The sequence below is a fragment of the Drosophila santomea genome, chromosome 3R (assembly GCF_016746245.2).
Source record: "Drosophila santomea strain STO CAGO 1482 chromosome 3R, Prin_Dsan_1.1, whole genome shotgun sequence".
Classification (NCBI taxonomy): domain Eukaryota; kingdom Metazoa; phylum Arthropoda; class Insecta; order Diptera; family Drosophilidae; genus Drosophila; species Drosophila santomea.
In genome coordinates, this window is record NC_053019.2 from 10990898 (window position 1) to 11011195 (window position 20298).

General features: G+C 40.6%; 5 protein-coding genes across 6 annotated transcripts; 3 read left to right on the forward strand and 2 right to left on the reverse strand.

The window, feature by feature from the left end:
- Positions 1-5805: 5805 nt before the first annotated feature.
- LOC120453988 (UDP-glycosyltransferase UGT5) lies at positions 5806-7777 on the reverse strand. The gene is made up of 3 exons (XM_039638943.1): positions 7466-7777; positions 7139-7401; positions 5806-6922 (listed from the first exon to the last, which is right to left on the reverse strand). The coding sequence occupies exons 1-3, from the start codon at positions 7701-7703 to the stop codon at positions 5861-5863; spliced, it is 1563 nt and encodes a 520-aa protein (XP_039494877.1). The 5' UTR covers positions 7704-7777; the 3' UTR covers positions 5806-5860.
- An 842-nt stretch (positions 7778-8619) lies between these two features.
- Positions 8620-10586, forward strand: LOC120453349 (UDP-glucosyltransferase 2). Its single transcript, XM_039638019.1, has 2 exons — positions 8620-8883; positions 9152-10586. The coding sequence occupies exons 1-2, from the start codon at positions 8640-8642 to the stop codon at positions 10474-10476; spliced, it is 1569 nt and encodes a 522-aa protein (XP_039493953.1). The 5' UTR covers positions 8620-8639; the 3' UTR covers positions 10477-10586.
- A 454-nt stretch (positions 10587-11040) lies between these two features.
- LOC120453019 (UDP-glycosyltransferase UGT5) lies at positions 11041-13651 on the forward strand. 2 transcript variants are annotated; one of them, XM_039637537.1, is made up of 3 exons: positions 11041-11432; positions 12085-12344; positions 12412-13651. In XM_039637537.1, the coding sequence occupies exons 1-3, from the start codon at positions 11180-11182 to the stop codon at positions 13483-13485; spliced, it is 1587 nt and encodes a 528-aa protein (XP_039493471.1). In that variant the 5' UTR covers positions 11041-11179; the 3' UTR covers positions 13486-13651. The 2 variants fall into 2 exon arrangements, with proteins under 2 accessions (XP_039493471.1, XP_039493472.1); XM_039637538.1 differs by lacking the exon at positions 11041-11432 and adding an exon at positions 11824-11971.
- A 1589-nt stretch (positions 13652-15240) lies between these two features.
- On the forward strand, positions 15241-17177 carry LOC120453785 (juvenile hormone esterase). Its single transcript, XM_039638635.1, has 4 exons — positions 15241-16265; positions 16330-16659; positions 16717-16849; positions 16903-17177. Exons 1-4 carry the CDS (start codon positions 15251-15253, stop codon positions 17075-17077), a joined length of 1653 nt encoding a protein of 550 aa, XP_039494569.1. The 5' UTR covers positions 15241-15250; the 3' UTR covers positions 17078-17177.
- A 1240-nt stretch (positions 17178-18417) lies between these two features.
- On the reverse strand, positions 18418-20101 carry LOC120452792 (UDP-glucosyltransferase 2). The gene is made up of 2 exons (XM_039637185.1): positions 19861-20101; positions 18418-19757 (listed from the first exon to the last, which is right to left on the reverse strand). The coding sequence occupies exons 1-2, from the start codon at positions 20099-20101 to the stop codon at positions 18418-18420; spliced, it is 1581 nt and encodes a 526-aa protein (XP_039493119.1).
- Positions 20102-20298: the final 197 nt, after the last annotated feature.

Consider the following 20298-nt stretch of genomic DNA (forward strand, 5'->3'; position numbering starts at 1 on the left):
CTGCTTTTGCTTGGACCTCCAGATGGGGAGCAACGGCTGCTCCTAATGGTCAACGATTCGTAATATTTTTAATATTTGCTCAATAAAATGTCAGACAATTTTTGTCTCTGCCACTTAGACTCATTACATTTATTTGTACGATTGTTGCTTTGTTTGTGCTTAACAACTTCTCTGCTAGCATCCTAGTGCGAGTCCAAGTGGATTCAGTAATGCTCTTTAAAATATTTAAAGTAGATACATATATCCAGAGTTAATTGTACTACAAACTATATCGTTTCGTGTAGTGTTTAATAAACATTTTAAAATATATAATTCATTGGCATTTTTGTTTTTAAAAATAGTATGATGACAATAAAATCATTATTTTAAATTTTATAGTGGTTTAAAATTATTCTTTAAGCTTCCTAATAACATATAAGCAAAAGGAATGTCTTCAAACAATATGTAAATTAATTATGTTTGTTCTCACTTACCACTCGCCATATTTAAATGCAAAGTTATCCGCGTAACTTTTTGTTGCGGAGTACTCCTCTTAGAGTATATTGATCCCCTTAAGGAAAGCCGAGACATTATTCTTCATATGCGTTAGCCAGGGAAAGCGGGAAAGCTGAGTTTTCCGAGAGGGCAACATCGTGTAATCCTTTTTGTAGTTGACGCAAATCCTGTTGCTCTTTGCCAAGTCATAAAGTTTAATTTAGTTTTAAGCCTTTCAACTGGAAAATTGCATGACTGTGCCAGCGGGACAGAGACGAAGTGATATACGTAGTGCACAACGCTTATCTCTTTCTCGCTCCCGCGCGGCAACAAAAACAAATGGCGTTGACCGCAGCCTGTCATTTCGTCTTCGGCGAGAGGGGGACAGATAGCTTAAGCCCAGGCGCTTGCTGCACTGCTCTAAAATTAACACACGTTTAATATGCAAGTCGTGCATAAATTGCATTCTTGTTGTTGTTGCTCCTGCTGCTGCTGCTGATGGTGCTGCCAGTGGAAAGAAGCAGAATTTTCATCTTCCACACGCTTTTTAATTTGCCATCTGACGTCACGACAGGGGGCAAGTGCAACAACAATGACCACATGTCAGCGCCCTGCGAGAAAGTCCTGTGTGTCCAGTTTTCCATCTCTTTTTTTTCCAGCTCTCTGTCACTTTTTGCCAAAGGGAAATACGTGCCCGTCGTCTCGTTATCATCGTCATTATTATTATTATTATTATCGTCAGGACGGCCGGACACTAACGTTGATGCGCTTTAATTGGCAATTGAGGCGTTGCCGGGTCCTTGCACCCGATCCAATCAGAAAACTGGCACTTTAAGCAGCTCGACTGCAGTAATTTGATTAAAAACGGCCCACCGCTTTGCTCATGTACTTATTCGATCACTTTTTACACTTATGCACATACGACTTCAACGTTCTTTTCTGTTTACTAACCGCGATTTACAACTTTCGTTTCGAATTTCACGTGTAAACACAAAGTTGCATTTTATAATTGCCAAGTCTAAGGATTAGTGTTGTAAAACGCCAATGCACCCCGCGAAGTTTTAAATATGTGATGATCAGCATGCTGATCAGCTTAAAATTATTTATTTGCTTTTTAAACAAATTAAATCCATTACTGACATAACTTATAAGTGGAAATAACTAAATTTCATTTTCTCCTTTGGCCCATCATTCACACTGATTTATGTATTTTCGCCCAATTACGCCTGTTTTTAGGACAGCAGACGGGATTTCCGGACTTTTGAGACAGTGCCAAATTTCTTGGCAGCCGCATTAACGACAAATGTTACCAAGTAAATTGGCATAATACAAATCGGCGTCATCATCGTTATTATCATTCCGCCCCTTTTGGGCGACTAATTAGATTGTTCTGCCTGCTCAAAAACAACTGGCGAATAGCAGTCGAAAATTGTTAAATAATTTAAAAAGAAATTAGCGTCCATTTGGAGTGTGAGCCTCTACGTGTGTGTGTGTGTGTGTGTACAGACAAAACATCATGAAAATAAAAATTGTAACCAATTTCATGCATAACAGTTAAATAAAATTTAATTTAGCAGAAAAACGAAGCAAATGGGAGTTAAAATGGGGAAAACGAAAAAGAAACAGCAACTGCACAAATTGCCAAAAGAAATAAAATCACAGCCAGATAAAAAGAGAGCATCCCACAGTTGTGACCACATTAATAGTTCAAGTTCCTTAAGTTTAAAGTAAAGTACTAGAACTTCAGATTTGAATTAAATATGAATTATTTTGTTGCTATATTGCATTTTAGATATACATATGTATTTTCAAAAACTGGAACTATTTATGATTCTAATAATATATTTTTCTCGTTATTCATAAATAAATTTATTTTAAAGCTTAATTACTTATAGTTATAATAACATATTTATATTCTTAACAAATATGTACATGAAAATAACATTTATTAAAATCCTAAACCTAAAAAAACTTTTGACTTCAAAATAAAAATTCAAAATAAAATATATTTCAGAACACTAAATTAAACATTTTAACCTCAACTGTATGAGGAAGAAGTGGTAGACGATGGAGAGTTTAAGAAAATAGACAACAAAATGAGTTGGCCATAATGAAGTCTTCATATTTGTGTAGCAGCAGCAACAAATGAATGCCGTCAACATTTATTATTAATTTTAATATTTCAAAGAGCTCCGGCGAGCCAAAGCACACAAAAACACTTTAAAAAGAATTCCGCCACATATAATTTTTGCGGGAAATGAAATAAAGTAACTTTAATATTGTTGGCTCATAGCCAATCACACTAATTTGATAGCTTTGTTGCAGCCGATTGGAAATAATTGCACTCAAACTAAGTTTTTGACTATATAATTTGGACATTTACTTATAACTTCATACACCGCTCGTTGGCCGCCAGTGACAACAATTAACTTTTAAACCACAGCCAAAGGCAGCGAAAATTTAATCAATTTATTTTATGCTCTAAAAAAAACAGAGCATTTCGCTAAATGCGCTTGAAATTCTGAGTTTCATCAACTAAAAACATTTTGCTTTGGGCAAGTCCCGCAGTCTTGAACTAACATTTGATTGTTGAACGAAATTAAAATGGGTTAATTTATTAATAACAATCAACTTGAAGCGTTTGAACAAGAAGTGGAAAAGCTTTAGTTTTAGTTTCTAAAGAAAAGAATTTGTTTGGCTTAGTTTTAGCACAATTTGCTATGCCTAATAAATTATCCATTGATTTTTATCCAAATAAATAAGGTATGTATATATAAAGTTAAGAATTTACGTAACTGGTAGCTTTAATTTGCCTTAAAACCCCTTCTAATCAAAACCAATTTAAATACAACTAAAAAACTACTCCAACAATGACGTCGAGCACTGAAATTTTCTTTTGTCTAAATGGTGCAGTAAACTATCTGTCATCTTCTAAATTGCGCGTGTTAAAAATGCCAAAGCCAAAATCCAAAAGACAAAACGAACTTAATTTCAACGGCAAGCAGAAATGAATCGGTGCAAAAAAAGGGTCCTTTAACAAGGAGCAAGAAAGCAGAAAGCGAGCAAAAAGGCATCAACAATGAATACCACAAAGCGGCGCTTTTGTTTGCCAGTGTCGCATGCAGTCAATCTATATATGTATATAAGTGAATATGTGTACGTATACGTATATGTGTGTGTGCGAGTGTGTGTGTCGCCTGCCAATCAACTCAACAATCGCAATCAATTTGCCCCGCTGCATAGCCCCCAACTGCCCTTCCCCCACTACGATTTTCCCACCCCATTTCCCAGCACCATTTTCCATTTCGGGCGCATTGTCATGGTGCAAGTGCAACTGTCATTTCAAGCGCAATCTCTGCATATGCTGAAGGGGATGGCAAGGGGTCGCTCGGAAAATGTGTAATATATCAGGAAAACCCAAAAAAAATAAAAAGAAAAATAACGTCTATGGCGCCGCAGTGCACTTTTTAATTACGATACTGCGACATTAAGGACCGCAGACATTACATGCATGAATCAAAGCCCCAAGGTGTTTAAAAAACGAAAGGACAACGTTTTCAACCCGCATGTGTTGCCCTTTACATTAAAAAGTGTCTTTTAGTTCAATGTTCATGAAAAAATAAGACTGCCAAGAAGTATACAAAGCTTAATGCTGGCTGATACTTAGCATTTTTGGAGTTACATATACTGCTGCCAAAAGAAAACGTAGCAAGGCACCAAAATAGGCATTACAATTTTCGAAATTATAAGCATAATACGCGAATCAAAATCATAATACGCATACGCAGCGTTGTACCGGCGCACACACTCGTAAATTTGCCATTGTTATGCTAAATTTATTTGCCCCCACAGCCATCTGTTGTTGCTGCTCTCGGTGTTGTTGTTAACTTCATCAGAAGTACGATTGAAACGCAGCTTCCGTTTCCGCAAAATGGCTGTCAATGTGTGTGTGGTGGTGCGGGGATGTGCCGGGAAAATTCCACTTTGCCTGCAAACAAATCAACTTGAACTTCCGTTTCATTTCGCTTTTTCTTCCCATTTCATATTCTTTTGCAACTTATCCCGCCACCCGCCCCCTCAACTTGTCGAAAAAAAAAACCAGAAGAAAAAAACCCACTCAACTCTCAATTTTTATTTTCCCTTTACTGTGCATTTCGGCGACTTTAGCGTAAATTTACTTTTCACTTTCAGCGCGCCATCAAAAAGTTTTTGTGCATAGCTAACTTTTTGGCTCACATTACGTATATTTTCCATATTTTGCCTGCTTCACTTCCTTTTGCCTCTCGCTCAACGTGTCTTTTCAATGTCATTGCACACGCTCTTACACTGAACAAATATTTCTTCATTGTTGTTTGAAAATAATAAAGTGAAGTATTGTTAACAGAAGCTTACATCTTAAACTTTAAATTTAATTTAAATAATATTTTTAAAATTAAAGGAGAATATTTAAATATATATATTCATTCATTTAGTTTATACCAAATACTATAGAAAATAATATGTAAAATAATAATAAAATAGTAGCATACAAAGATAACTATTTCATATTTGCACTTATTTGTGATCAACGTGCCATGTTTTTCGCTGAGTGCACAAACACACTCGGAAAAGCTGTCGTGTGTGTTGCGAGAGGGGAAACTCTGTCTTTCTGGCATTTCATTTCCTTCATTTCAGCCGTTTTGCACCTCGGAGCGGTTTCCTTTACTTTATTTTATATTTTCCTTCTTTTTTCGGGGGTCGTGGGGGGCGTGGCAGTGGGCGCCTTGTGTTGTTCTATCCTGACTCACTCGTTCTGACTGATTTTCCGCGACCTACGCAAGTTGATGCTGCTTAATTTAATGCTCGAGTGCCTATTTAAATTTTTGCCCCTCATCGTCTGCATTTCCAATTTTGTTTTGTCATTTGCGTTTGGTTTATATTTTCCTCTCGTTTCATTTCGTTTCGTTTCGATTCGCTTTCTAGCGAAATCAATCAGCGGCCGGCACGTGTGTGCATTGATAACGTGGCCAATAATAGAAAAGCGAAATGTATTTTTGGCAGCCCATGAAAATACATCTCAACTTTTCGATGCGAGTTAGCGATTGTTTGTGCGCTGGGTGGAAAAGATGAAAACAATTTTGTGCAGCATGCTGTTAGGCAGTAATTTGCTTGTGGCATCAGGATATGGATGTGGCACAATGGAAATGGAAACGGGTGGCCAGAAATTCAAATGTTTGCCAATTACAACGGTTTGTTCGAGATAAATTCCCATTATGGTTTTCACAATGATCTAATATATTTGGGTCTCAAAATAATAATAATTTTACAAACATACAAAATCATAGATTTTTTTAAATGAACTGTCATGCTTTAACTTTTTATTTTACAAAAGTGCATAGGTACATTTCTAGTTGCGTTTAACCTTAGTGCTTTTAGTTCTCTCTCCTATAGATAATTTGTTTTTGAGTAGCTTAAAGATGGTAAATGGTAGTACAATTACCAATAGGAATGCTACCCCGAAAATGATCAGAAGCACATCCACATTGTGATACTGCCACCAGTTCAGTCTTTGGGCCGCACTCTGCAAATAGGCAGCTCCTTGATGGCGGGTCACATGTTCCACCCAATATACCGCATTTTCCAGTGGCGTCTGCTGTTGATCCCGATATCGCAAGGACATGCCCTGCACCACTTTCGTGTACGAGGGCTCACTGGTAATTCTCTCGATGGCCTTCTGGAAATCGGCGGCATTCAGCGTCTTGAAGTCCAGCATGATGCCATATCCAGTTTGCACGGCATGAGCCATGTTAAAAAACTGATCACTGAAGATGGGCAATCCCACAACGGGCTTGCCATGATAAATGGACTCCGTGGTGCTGAGCATCCCACCGTGGGTCACAAATGCCAGGACCTTGGGATGGGCCAATATGTCCGTCTGTGGAAACCAGTCGGAGATGTAGACATTCTCCGGCTTATTGGGCAGGTTGTCCAGCTCAAATTTCCACAGAACTCGCTGTTTGAGTCCACCTAATGCACTCAGGATCTCTTGCACCTTTGCTGGCGGTAAGTCCTTGCTCTTGAGATTCGATCCCATGGAAAAGTAGATGGCTCCATGTTCTGACTCATTGATGAATCTCTCAATCTTCTCGGGCAGTGGACTCAACTTGCCGTCGATATGCATGCCGCCCACTTCAATCATGTTTGGTGTGTACGGTCGCGGAAAACTTAGTGAAACATGTTGATTGATGAGCACCAAGGAGGCATTGCGGCGCATCTCATAGAAACACCTTTTGTTTCCCGGAAAGAACTCCTTGTATAACTTCTCCTGACTGGGTAAGTAATAATAGTCCAGCAGCAGCCTTTCATAGCCAAGGAAGGCCACGTTCAAAAGGCGTTCGTACAGCGACATGTGATCGTTGAAGGGCAGCATTATGTGGGGCACAAACGAAGCTGGAGCGGGAGAACCAACCTGAAGAGGAACAATATATATTTAGTATTTCACATAATTCTTAAATAGTCTTATACACTAAGTGTATGGCAATAGAGGAACATTATTTCACAAATTGCGAAATATGAGTGGCGAACAGAATGTATTTCGTCAAGCTTGTAAAATTGGAAAGTCTTCATACAATTTAGCAGGTTATTTTTTGTTTTTTAGAACTAAAAGGATAGCTTCTTTACTTACCATATCAGTGATAAATGTCACACCGCCACCAGTGCTCAATCCAATGAGTGGGACATTAAAAAAATGCTCTGCCAAACCATAATGAGCATCATTGTAAAAGGTCTCACATATGATCGCATCGAAGCTTTGGTTGCTCTTCAGAAAATCCTGGAAATTGGAGTCCTCGAAAAGACCTCTTGTGATGCGGAATCCCATTTGATAGTGGTCGATGAGTTTCTGAGTCACTGGTTTTTGGATCGATGCCCACAAGGCCGCAATGTCTCCTAATAAAAACAGGGTTTTAAAATAGTAAAACTAAAATAAGTATATTATTATAATTTTACTTACCCCCCATGACATTGAATATATTTGGCACATTTACATCAGTATAGCCTGGAATGGGTTTCTTCAGAGGATACACGGATACCACGGTGATGGTATGGCCAGCTTTGACCAATCCCTTGGCCAAGGCGTGACCCACATTAAAGTGGGAACGACCGGCGGAATTCAGAACCATCAGATAGTTGTATCCACTTGAGTATCCCAAGCTACAAAGTACCCCCAAGATCAAGGTGAATATACGCATGATGATGAAAATCAGCCGGCGAACCAAAAGCCAAGAACCAAACTGAACCGAACTGAGCACGTTTCTGCAACACACTGATAATAAATACCGCGCTCAACATGGATTTATATAGATATCTGAGTGAGTATATATATACATACAATCATTGTGAAATCAACCTTTGCGTGAGGCCCAGCATGGGCCCAGCATGGGATTGTCAGGAGCCGAACTGTAAACACACTATTTCGATTGAGAGTTCGTCAAGTCGACTGTTGAATGACCTACAGCCATAAACAATGGATGAAGAGTGTACTTTAAGTGCTTGCCTTGTTTTGTGTCTAATAATATCATTTAATTTTTGTAGTTAAAGTGCTTGCTTTACTTCACTTGGCTGTAATTAAGTATACATATTTTTATTAAATCTATATGCCATTTGTAGTGTAGTGTCAAGGGTTTAAAATTCGCTGATCAGTCAGCATTAAGTTCTCAAGAGAACTCACTCAAAGTGTTTTACTCAAAAAAAAGCTTACAATCAAAGAGAGAATTTAATCAAAGAGAGAAACCAAATGTTTAAAGAGAGAAACTTTAGCTCAACTACAAAAAATCGTATCAAATAAAATTTAATTTAATTTTTGTAGTTAAAGTGCTTGCTTTACTTCACTTGGCTGTAATTAAGTATACATATTTTTATTAAATCTATATGCCATTTGTAGTGTAGTGTCAAGGGTTTAAAATTCGCTGATCAGTCAGCATTAAGTTCTCAAGAGAACTCACTCAAAGTGTTTTACTCAAAAAAAAGCTTACAATCAAAGAGAGAATTTAATCAAAGAGAGAAACCAAATGTTTAAAGAGAGAAACTTTAGCTCAACTACAAAAAATCGTATCAAATACTATAACTGCCAGAAATAAAAGCAAACCCGCTTCAGTCTGCTTTCAACATTCGAAGACGCTGTCGCAATGCGTTGGCTCCCAAATTCTTTGCTTTTGATACTATCAGCCCTTTTGGGCCAATCATGGGGCTATTCCTACCTGATGATCAGCCCCACTGCATCGAAGTCGCACTACACCGTCGTATTTGCATTGGCCAAAGGATTAGCTGCCGCCGGTCATGAAGTCACTTTGATATCGTCATTTCCCTTAAAGAAACCCATCAAGAACATCATCGATGTGGACACGCCGAGTATTATCACCGTAATGGGCGGTGAGTACTTTCATATCATTGCTAATCAAAAAACCACAACCTTTTGGCACGTATTGCTTATCGTCTGAAATATGCGTTATCTGATTCAATAAGGTACACGTGAATGTTGTCTAAATCCCAGTGGGTCAACAACAAATTCGTTATTGCGACTAATTTTAGGTATATTAGTTCCTTTTATAGAACTTTTTAATAGACTATAGAAGAGAAGATAATTTCATCAGCTATTTTTGTTTTGCTTGCTAAACGATATCATTCTTTTCTCCCATAGTTTACAAAGCGCGAATTCTGGAGAATGCCAAAAAGCCGGTTATATTGCGATATCCAAGAATGAGTTTAATGGGCTTGGACTTAACAGAAACCCTTTTAAAGGAGCCGAGTGTACAGGAGTTATTAAAACAAAACCGAACCTTCGATGGAGTTATCTGCGAGACCTTCATGAACGACGCTCACTACGGATTTGCAGAGCATTTTGGAGCACCATTGATCGCCCTGAGCAGCTTGGGCGCCACTGGTTGGACCTCTGATCTGGTGGGCACACCCTCACCACCATCGTATGTGCCGCACAACCTACTGCGGTTTGGTGATCGCATGAATTTCTGGGAACGGGCTCAGAATTTGGGATTCCAGATATACGAATTCATCTATGAGAATTTGATCAATCTGCCACGACACGAAGCGCTGTACAGAAAGTATTTCCCCAACAACAAGAAGGACTTTTATAGAATGCGCAAGGATACGTCATTGGTGCTCCTGAACAATCACGTGTCCATCAGCAATCCACGGCCCTATTCTCCGAACATGATCGAAGTGGGCGGCATGCATGTGAATCGAAAGGCTCCAAAGCCACTGCCCAAGAATATTCGCAAATTCATCGAGGAAGCCGAGCATGGGGTTATCTACTTTTCACTGGGCTCCAATCTGAACAGCACAGATTTACCGAAGAAAAAGCGAAAGGCCATTGTGGAGACGTTAAGGGGTCTCAAGTACCGAGTTATTTGGAAGTACGAGGAGGAAACCTTTGTTGACAAACCCGAGAATGTTTTCATATCCAACTGGTTGCCGCAGGACGATATCCTGGCACATGAAAAAGTGATTGCCTTTATAACCCACGGCGGACTTTTGAGCACAATGGAATCGATTTACCATGGAAAACCCGTAGTGGGTATTCCCTTCTTCGGCGATCAGTTCATGAATATGGCTAGAGCCGAGCAAATGGGCTATGGCATCACCGTGAAGTATGCCCAACTAACGGCTTCGCTGTTTCGATCTGCCATCGACAGGATTACTGGTGATCCTGGCTACACGGAAAGGGTCAAGGTGATATCCAATCAATATCGGGACCAAAGGGAGACGCCACTGGAGCGAGCTGTTTACTGGGTGGAGCATGTGACGCGGCATAAAGGAGCCAAGTACCTGAGGAGTGCCGGTCAGGATCTGAACTTTATTCAATACCACAATCTGGATGTCCTGGCGGCGTTCGTTTCGGTTATTGCATTGGCTGTTATTTTCATCTTTCTGTTGGTTCGGTTTTTGATAAGTTCTATAAGAGGCAGGTTCTTAAAATCCAAGAGTTTAAAGCTGAAAGTTAACTAGTTCTTATTGTAATGTGAAGAATGTTATGTACAGAATGTTATCTTTTTTAAAGTACAATGTATCATTCAGGTGACAACAAATTACATAAATTTATTTCCTCTTATAAAATATAAAAAGTTTTTAAATTTTTCATGGCTTACGAGAATTTTGATTCAAATTTGGTTGGCAATGTTTTCTGAGACTCCCGCTTAGTTTTCATTACCAACAACAAATGTTGAACGAGAACCGAAGAAAAAAAAAAAACAAAATTATACACAATACCAAAAAAGCCGGTACGCAAACAAAGCGAAGGAGAATTGAGAATGAAACGTAGCCAAAACTGATAATAAATCGTTTTCAGAACGAGAGAACCGTTTCGCTTTGTAGAGATATGGACATTCGATCGTGGATAGCCTACAAAATATTGAGTGTTCTGCACCGTAACAATGAGAAGGAGAGGGCGTGAGAGTAAAAGTGCTGGACATCACAGACATAGAGACTTAGAGCAGACTCTCCAAATTTGATTGGGACCTAACCCAACCACTTATAATTACCTCATCGCAGTCCCATGTTAACTCAGTTTACTGCGAGGCGTCGAGGCGTTGGTACCCCTACATATATCAGTATCAGTTTCACGATCCGTTGGCTGTTAAGAACGCATTTCACAACTGGCCACAATTAAGCCGAATTAATTGTTTTGAATTCGTAGTTTCTGTAACTAACGATGAAACCAACAGCTGGCCAAACGGGTTTTCTAACCCTGCTGCTGTTCGGCCTGCTGAGCTGCGTTTCTGCCTACAACTACCTGGTGGTGCTCCATACCGCCGCCCGATCCCATTACCATGTGGGATCTGCCCTGGCCAAGGGATTAGCCGCTGCGGGTCATCAGGTGACCGTTATCTCCCCCTTTGAGCCGAAGAAACCCATCAAGAACATTAAAGATGTGCAAGCCAAGAGCATTCTGACTTCCATGCAGGGTGAGTTAAGCTAACGAGTGTAAGAACATCATTACACAATCTAAGGTGATATTTAGTAAGACTACAGACATTGCGCCTGTAAGTCTGAAATTAATAATTTTTGAATGGAATCTATAGTTTGAACAATGAATTCCATTATAAATTCAAGAGCACAGCCGAATCATATTATTAATATTATGAATGTTCCATAATTTATTTGTGTTGTTTTGTAATAGTGAAATCATTCAGAAAATTTCTTTATAAATATCTACATTTTGTTCATGTGCAGCATATTTTAAATTTTGGCCTATGGTGTAAACCGGTTGGGTTACATTTGGGTTCGTTCAAATATTTATTTCAGAATAACACCCAAGCCTTTTGTTGACAAAAATTGATTTCTAGTTTGTATAAAAATTACATAACAAAATAAATTCAGCTTATTAGCTTAACCACTTTCAAAGTCATTTCACATTTTCCTTAAGAAGTTGCACAATAAAATGCACAATTAGGGAATCTAAATCGATAAGCCTAGCCAACAATTGCCGCTGATAACGTCCATGGTTTCTAAACACTTAAGGATTTTAAAATAACTTATTGATTATTTATTTTTATAACAAGACGTGGTTATTTTGTTTAAGAGAAACTCGTTTTAACAAGCTATTTATTATTTTAGGTAGAATAGCCAACCTTTTGGAATCCTCAAAGAAGCCCATAATCAAGCAGATCGTCAACTTTCACGAGATGGGTATTGAGATAACCGAACTGCTGCTGAAGGAACAATCTGTGATAGAACTAATGAAATCCAACCAGACCTTTGACGCCGTGATATCCGAGGTGTTCCTCAACGAAGCCCACTTCGGATTCGCCGAGCACTTCAAGGCTCCGCTTATAGGACTGGGCACCTTTGGAGCTATTAGCTGGAACACAGATCTGGTGGGTTACATTTTGATTGAGAGGTTATGGAGCTCCCATAATTTATGTTTATTACCTTTTATTTCAGGTGGGATCACCTTCACCGCCCTCATATGTGCCCAGTGCACTGCTCAAGTTCAGTGACCGTATGTCCCTCGCAGAGCGAGTGGGCAATCAGGCTTTCCTCACCTACGAGTACATTTTCCTCAACTATTTCTATCTGCCGCGCCAGGAAGTCCTGTACCGCAAGTACTTCCCCAACAACAAACAGGACTTTTACGAAATGCGCAGGAACACGGCCCTGGTTCTGCTCAATCAACATGTATCGCTCAGCTTTCCACGACCCTACTCACCCAACATGATCGAGGTGGGCGGCATGCACATCAACCGAAAGCGCCAGCCGCTGCCCAAGGACGTTCTGGAGTTCATCGAGGGTGCCGAGCATGGAGTTATCTACTTCTCGATGGGCTCCAATTTGAAGAGCAAAACACTGCCGCTGAACAAACGCCAGGCGCTGATCGACACCTTTGCCCAGCTGAAGCAGCGAGTGCTGTGGAAGTTCGAGGACACTGATCTGCCCGGAAAGCCAGCCAATGTGTTCATCTCGGACTGGTTCCCGCAGGACGACATCCTTGCCCATGACAATGTGCTGGCCTTTATTACGCACGGCGGTCTGCTAAGCACCACGGAGTCCATTTACCACCGCAAACCTTTTGTGGGCATTCCCATATTTGGCGATCAGTTCCTGAACATGGCTCGTGCCGAGCAGAATGGCTACGGAGTGACTGTTCATTACGAGGAATTGAGTGCTGCCAAACTGTTGGCAGCAGTTCAGAAATTAATCAACGATCCTGAAGCCACCAAGAAGGTACGCGACATGTCCGACAGATACCGCGACCAGCCGCAGACTCCACTGGAGCGAGCCGTGTACTGGGTGGAGCATGTGTCCCGGCACAAGGGTGCCAAGTACTTGAGGAGTGCCGGTCAGGATCTGAACTTCATTCAATACCACAATCTGGACGCCATGCTGATACTATATGGTGGCATTATATTCGTGCTGTATTGTATTTTGCTGCTCATCCGTTTGGTGTGGCGATTCCTGCAGGAATTGTTCGTGAAAAAGGAGAGTCCCAAGCCAAAGCCGAAAGCCAAGCGAAATTAAGCACAAGTGATAAATAATATTAGTATCCATGACCAGTTTAAATTAGGGTGCTTACAGACAAATTATCTTTTAACTGGCAATAATAGAGAAATAATTGTTTAGTGTAGTAAATGAATGAAATAGGTATAGAGTTTCATGAAAACTCCTTCATATTTTCAAGCCAACTCAAAAATGAAAACAGTGCAATTTTATTTTCATATTCTTTTTGTAATTGTTTTTAATAAAATCAGCCAAAATATATTTGGTATGTACGGATTTTTACATAAACTGTCTTCGAATTTGCTACGATTCAGTGTTGTTGGAAAAGCTCGTGAAATTTTCATTTGATTTTCCAGAGGGGGGTGGCTTGTGCGGTTGGTTTCAGCCTGCGGCTCGAAGCTTGTAAACTAAAATGGGAAATATTGTGAGTTTCTATCGAAAAAATGCCACGCTGCTTTCCTATTTTGCTCGGTATCCTATTTTATTTTCTGTTACTTACATTTCATTTATAGTTGTATACTCTCACGGCTTGCAACCATAATAAAATTTTTAATTTATCTAAAAGTCTTGAAATTTTATGCATATTGAAAATACATTTTAATCCGCAAACTTTTCTGAAACTTTCTCTTTTATAAATGTAAATGCTTAAAAATATTCTCGATCTTTAGTAACTAATATAGATAGAGAAATTAATTATAAGGCACTGAACTTTTCTTTACCAACTCATTATTGTTTTATCAAAGGGTATTTATGTTTTCGGTTCAGTGGCGAAAACTTTTCTTTGTTGGTTCCCATTTTCATGGACCCCAGTTTTCCCCTCCTGCTGCAAGTTGCACATAGTTAACGCTTCAGTTGTAAAAATGCCCATCAGCGCGTTCAAATTTTTAACAGCAACGAGCTGAGTGCCACGCCCACTCCCATTGCCCAGCCCCTGCCACTCCCACCCAACGCCCCCGGCTAAATGCTTTTATTTTCTTTGCCGTGCATCTTCCTCTTCTCATCCTTTTTCCAAGCAAAAGGCGTGTAAAAGTTGTAGCCCAACTTATTGAAACTGTTTTGGGCCATGGCCATGCTGCTGGAAAATCACCGTTTTCCGCGGAAATGTTGGCGGCTTTAATGCCGATCCGAGTTAGTAGTGCATCCAAGGAGCTATTGTTTCTCTACCAACATTTTGGGCCACAGCAAAACCCGCAAAGCGTCCTAAGAACAATTTGAGCTCCAAGTAAAGTAATCCGAAGCCATATATATTAGAGTGAACATAATTCGCTCAGAATGCATTTGAATATTATTAGCAAAGTAGGCTGGTGATATATTATAGACTGATTGGTTTTATAGACTTATCGGGGAATTTTTCTGAGATTGACAACGAATTTAGTGCAGTGCACTCTGGGGCACGTATTTGTAAGCCATTAAAAAATATTCATTTTAATTGGAAGCTAATCTATCTTTTTTATAAGATATAATGAGTTATATCACAAATATTTATTGATCGGTAGTGAACTGCATTTATAATAAACGTATTTATATTTACAGAGCTTTAAAGCTTAAACTTCTTAAAATGCGAAACAAGCAAACTTTTATGCAGCTGTTTCACGCATTCCTTTGTTCTTACCTGGAGCCCCTATTCAGCTGCACACCATCGTGTCGTATAGGTATGAATCTGAACGCACATCACATCGGTTTGCAATCACATCTGGGTAAAGCCCCAAAAGCAATTTCAGCCACAAGATTTAGTATAAAAACGACAACGGAAACTTTTACAACTCAGTTGAGGGTAAACAGCAAAATGCTGAAGTTATTCGTAGTGGATCTGCTGGTTCTGCTGGCCAGTTCATCGGTTCTCTCCATCGAAGTGGACACCGAACTGGGACGGGTGCGAGGAGCCAATCTGACCTCCAGATTGGGTGTAACCTTTCACGCCTTCCGAGGCATTCGGTATGCAGAGCCACCTCTGGGGGATTTGCGATTCGTGAATCCGCAGCCAGTGAAGCCCTGGTCCCCGACAACCTTCGATGCCAGTGAGGATGGACCGATGTGCCCGCAACCGTGGGATAATATGACCGATGTATCTGAGGACTGTCTGAGACTTAATGTGTATACAAAAGATTTGAAGGGCCGGCGACCTGTGATCGTGTTCCTGCATCCCGGAGGCTTCTATGTCTTCTCCGGACAGAGTAAATATTTGGCCGGACCCGAGCACTTCATGGATCGCGATTGCGTCTTGGTGTCGCTAAATTACCGGCTGGGCAGTTTGGGATTCCTGGCCACCGGAAGTAAGGAAGCACCTGGCAATGCCGGTCTCAAGGACCAGGTCCTGGCCTTGCGCTGGATCCAGCGGCACATCCATCGATTTGGCGGTGATCCCGGTAGTGTAACCCTTTTGGGTTACAGTGCCGGTAGCATTAGCGTAGCTCTGCACATGCTATCGCCCATGTCGCGGGGTCTCTTCCATCGAGGCATCTGCATGAGTGCTGCTCCATATGGACCGATACCGTTCAAGGACAATGATCTTCGATTGGCCAAACGTCAGGCTGGACTATTGAAGTGCCCACAGGAATCCATCGCGGAAATGGTGGAGTGTATGAGGCAAAAGCCCTACTTGGATTATGTGAGCACCTATAATGGCATGTTTGAGTTCGGCTGGAATCCCGTGCTCAACTGGAGAATCGTTGTGGAGGAGGACTTCGGGCAGGAACGCTACCTCATCGAGAGTCCCTTCAAGACAGCACGACGTGGCGACTTCTACAAGGTACCCCTCATCACCGGCATTACGGAGTTTGAGTTCCTTTCGGGAGCTTTCTGTAAGTATGACTTTTAAAGCGGCTCAAGGAAAATGAAACAAACCATTCTATTTATTCCTTACAGTTGATCTGCGAAATGAAAGCATTGTTAGCCGCTACAATACGGATTGGGAACAATATGCTCCAATTGCTTTGCTCTTGGAACCAAACTCAACCCAATCGCGAGCAGCCAGTCGAGTTTTGAGGGAGAAATACATGCCAGAAAGTTTGAACCAGCTGGAGTATCCGAAGTCCCTGAAGGGTATGGGTGAACTCTTAAGCGATGCCCTGATTGGCGTGTCCTTCCATCGGTTTCTTCAGCTGATGTCCCCCCACACACCCATTTACACATATCTGTTTCGTTACAAGGGCAGATATACCTTCTTGAAAAATCCCGATAACCAGCAAACCATAGGTAAGCAGCTATAATTTGAGTAAATACACAAATTTATATTTATTATTATTTTAATAGGTCCCGTTCACCATGACGAGCTTATATATTTATTCCATGTGGGCCTTTTGAGTCCTTTGTTGAAGCGAGAGGATCCGGAAAATTTTATGATTGAGCGATTGACACGTATGTGGACTGAGTTTGCTCAAAAGGGGTAAGTTTAATACTTTTCAGTTTTAGCTTATTCTAATAATCTGCTTTCCTTAGTGATCCTCACAACAAAAACGATGAATATCTTAAAGATTTGAACTGGCCGCTGTACAATTCGCAAGATAAAGGTTATCTAGAAATTGGCAATAACCTCACAGCAAAAACTGGCGGTTTCTTTTTGAATCGGTTTCAAATCTGGGAGGAACTATTTCCACTTTCAAGCTTTCACTAAGCATCTAATTTACAAACTAAATATTCCATCAAAAAATATGTAAACCTCTTCCTCAATATTCCACATAATTTCTGATTAAAGCTGACACTTCAATTTTCAATCTTGGAAGCTAAAACGAAACGAAATGCAGGTGACATACTCATCTCTTCGGGACACAATTCACACAAATTAACAAACAAAAATGACAAAATAGTTGAACGCATAACTATCGCCAGGTGAACGAGCATTGAGTATATTTTCAGCAATTTGCAGCAGCAGTTCGGATTTTCTCGACTTGTCGCCAGCACAAATTGTTGTAAAAACACTAGACAAAAAGCGAACTGTGAAGAGAAAACCCAGTGAACCGACCGATTTGCTTGGACAAGTTACCGATTAGATGCAGTCAAGAAGTGAGCTGATATTTGGAAACATTTCCGAGACTGCAAATTGGAATTGCTGACATTGCGTAAATAATAGCTCGGTTCAAGAACTGAAAAACCAAATTGTGAGCCTTTTTTTTTTTGGCTGCAATTAAGCGTGCGATTTTCGGCTAGGTTTTTGTCAAATAATCAATTCAGCAGTTTCCGTTGACGATAATCAACATCTCATTAAAAACGCGTCGAACCACAAAACAGGACATCATTAAACAGCCCCGTCTCCGCTGACCGACCACGGGGGACATTTGAAGGGTCAGCAGGGTTAAGAGCCGGAGCAATGGGGGTCGGCAAATGCAGCCCTAAATCGCATGAAATTATCCACATTTGCATGCCAACACAAAACACACAGAGCTAATGGCAATTCCAGCCACACCACATTTATATAGCTCATGAATTTTTGATTACGCATTTGGCAATGCGGCCAAATACGGTCAAAAGCACCAGCCCAAACCCAAATGAACCAAACCAATCCAACGGAAGTGACTCCGTGCAATTTAATATTACGCATACGCAGCGTATGCAACTGATTGGCAGCGGTTAATAAATGCGCTCAAACCGGCGCTCACGCCCAGCCCACACACATGCAAATATTTGAATGCGTATTCCATAATTCACTGGACGCCAATCGAGCAGCTTTGCGTGCGACCAGAAAAGCATCGTTATAATATAAATACGCGCATCATACATAATACCCCATCATCATTTTGGTGCTCTATCTGCGGTGAAAGCAAACTGGGAATCGCGGCGTCTCACTGGGTTTCATTTGGCCATAGGTGGTTGGTTATACGTGTGCCATTATAGCGGGGGTAGTAGCTTTAAACTGATAACGTTTCGTACCAATTCGAAAAATGCCCCCTTAACAATAAAAACAATGCACTAACGATATTTATTGTGCAAACATATATTTTAGGTCTTACTAAGTAGCTAACGAACTTTCTGCTTTCGTTTTCTTTTAACAACTGCACGTGGTAAGATATTCCATAAAATCTTGCAAACACTAAGAACAATTATAACCAGAATAAGAAGGATAACCATAATTGCAAGAATGACAGTGCCCAGGACATCTAGACTGTGGTAGGTAAAGAAGTTCAATTTCCTTCCGGCCACCCGCATGTGAGGTGCTCCCTTGTGACGTAGGACGTAGTGCGTCCACCAGACTGCCGTCTCCAGAGGCTTCATAGGTTGATCTCGATACCGAGCAGCTGCTGTCCTTGCCGTGGTCTCGAAACTCTTCTCTGTTAGCAACTGGAGAATGGTGTCCCTCAGTTCCTCGCTTGTCATATCCTGGTAGCTCAAAGTCAGGCCTAATCCCTGTTTCTCAATGTGTTCCACGTTTCCAAACTGGTCGTAAAAGAAGGGCAATCCCAGCATGGGTTTGCCATAGTGAATGCTTTCAATGGTGCTCTGCATACCTCCGTGGGTTATAAAAAGTTTAACTTTCGAGTGGGCCAGGATGTCCTGTTGCGGTAACCATTTTCGAGTTAGGACATTCGAGGGTACATCTGACAGTTCTTCATCCTCGAACTTCCACAAAATGCGCTGTGGCAGGCTGGCAAACACTTCTAACAATATTCTTTTCCTGTCCTCTACCATATTTTTAATCCTAACATTGGTCCCCAGAGAAAAGTAAATTACTCCATGTTCACCAGCACCTTGGATGAAGTCCTCCAATTCCTGGGGCAAGTCCTTTGGTTCTTGATCAATATGCATTCCACCGACTTCGATTACATTCGGAACATATGGACGCGGTGGCCCCAAGGTAAAATGTTGATTTACAAGAACTAAAGCAATGTTTTGGCTAACTTCAGATAGTGGCTTTCTTTCAGCTATATTCGGAAAATACTTCTTGTATAGAGCCTCATGCTTTTTCTCATAACGCAAATGCCAATTTAACCAAGAAATAGATCGTTCCACAAAGTGTGCCAGTCGACCCGTAAAAGTGTCCAGTTCGTAAAAGTAAGATGAGGGGGACTGAAGGTAGGAAATCGGCGATGGATTAGCCACCATTTCGTCGACTTTCCAGTCGGTTCCACAGGGAGCTAATCCAATAATTGGGGCCTCAAAATAGGCGGCAAGGCCATAAAAAGCATCGTACTTCCACATGTCCACAATAATAAGGTCAAACTGAGCCTTTCCCGGCCTGAGTATCTCTCGCCGCACTCCGTCGTTGTTAAATACAGCTTTAGTAATATTGTACACAAATTCATTGGTTACGTCGATGGACTTCCACGTGCTTTTGGGGGTTGTCATTGCTTTCAATAGTTCTGATAAAAATATAAACGAAATCCAAAAATAATGGGATTGTTTTTATTATTGCTTTTAATGAAACGAAAAGCTTTTATCCATCATTCCGATTTCCTTACTTACCGTCATAACTATTAAAAACCTCCGGGATTTTAATATCGTATATATTGTTCACTGGCTCTTCAGATGGATACGGACTTACTGAAGTTATTTCGTGCCCCAATGAGGCCAAGTTTTTGAGATATGGAAGGGCATGATGGTAATGCGAGTGGGAGGGTACCGGAAACAAAGCCAAAATGCGAGCTCCGTACAAGAAACCAGGCAGTTGTAAAATTAGCAGGGAACACAAACCCGACGCAAGCATTTTCAAGCCGGAACGGTGCTTTCCTCAAGATCTCACCGAAGACTAAAAGCCACGAGCCATGTTAACGTATAAATTGATAAGATTAAACCGATAAGAGTATACGGAAGTATTATTTATTACGACATTAGGTCAACATGCTTTCATCTCCCCAATCTATATGTTATAAATCCATCATTCTTTGAGTGTACACAGATATG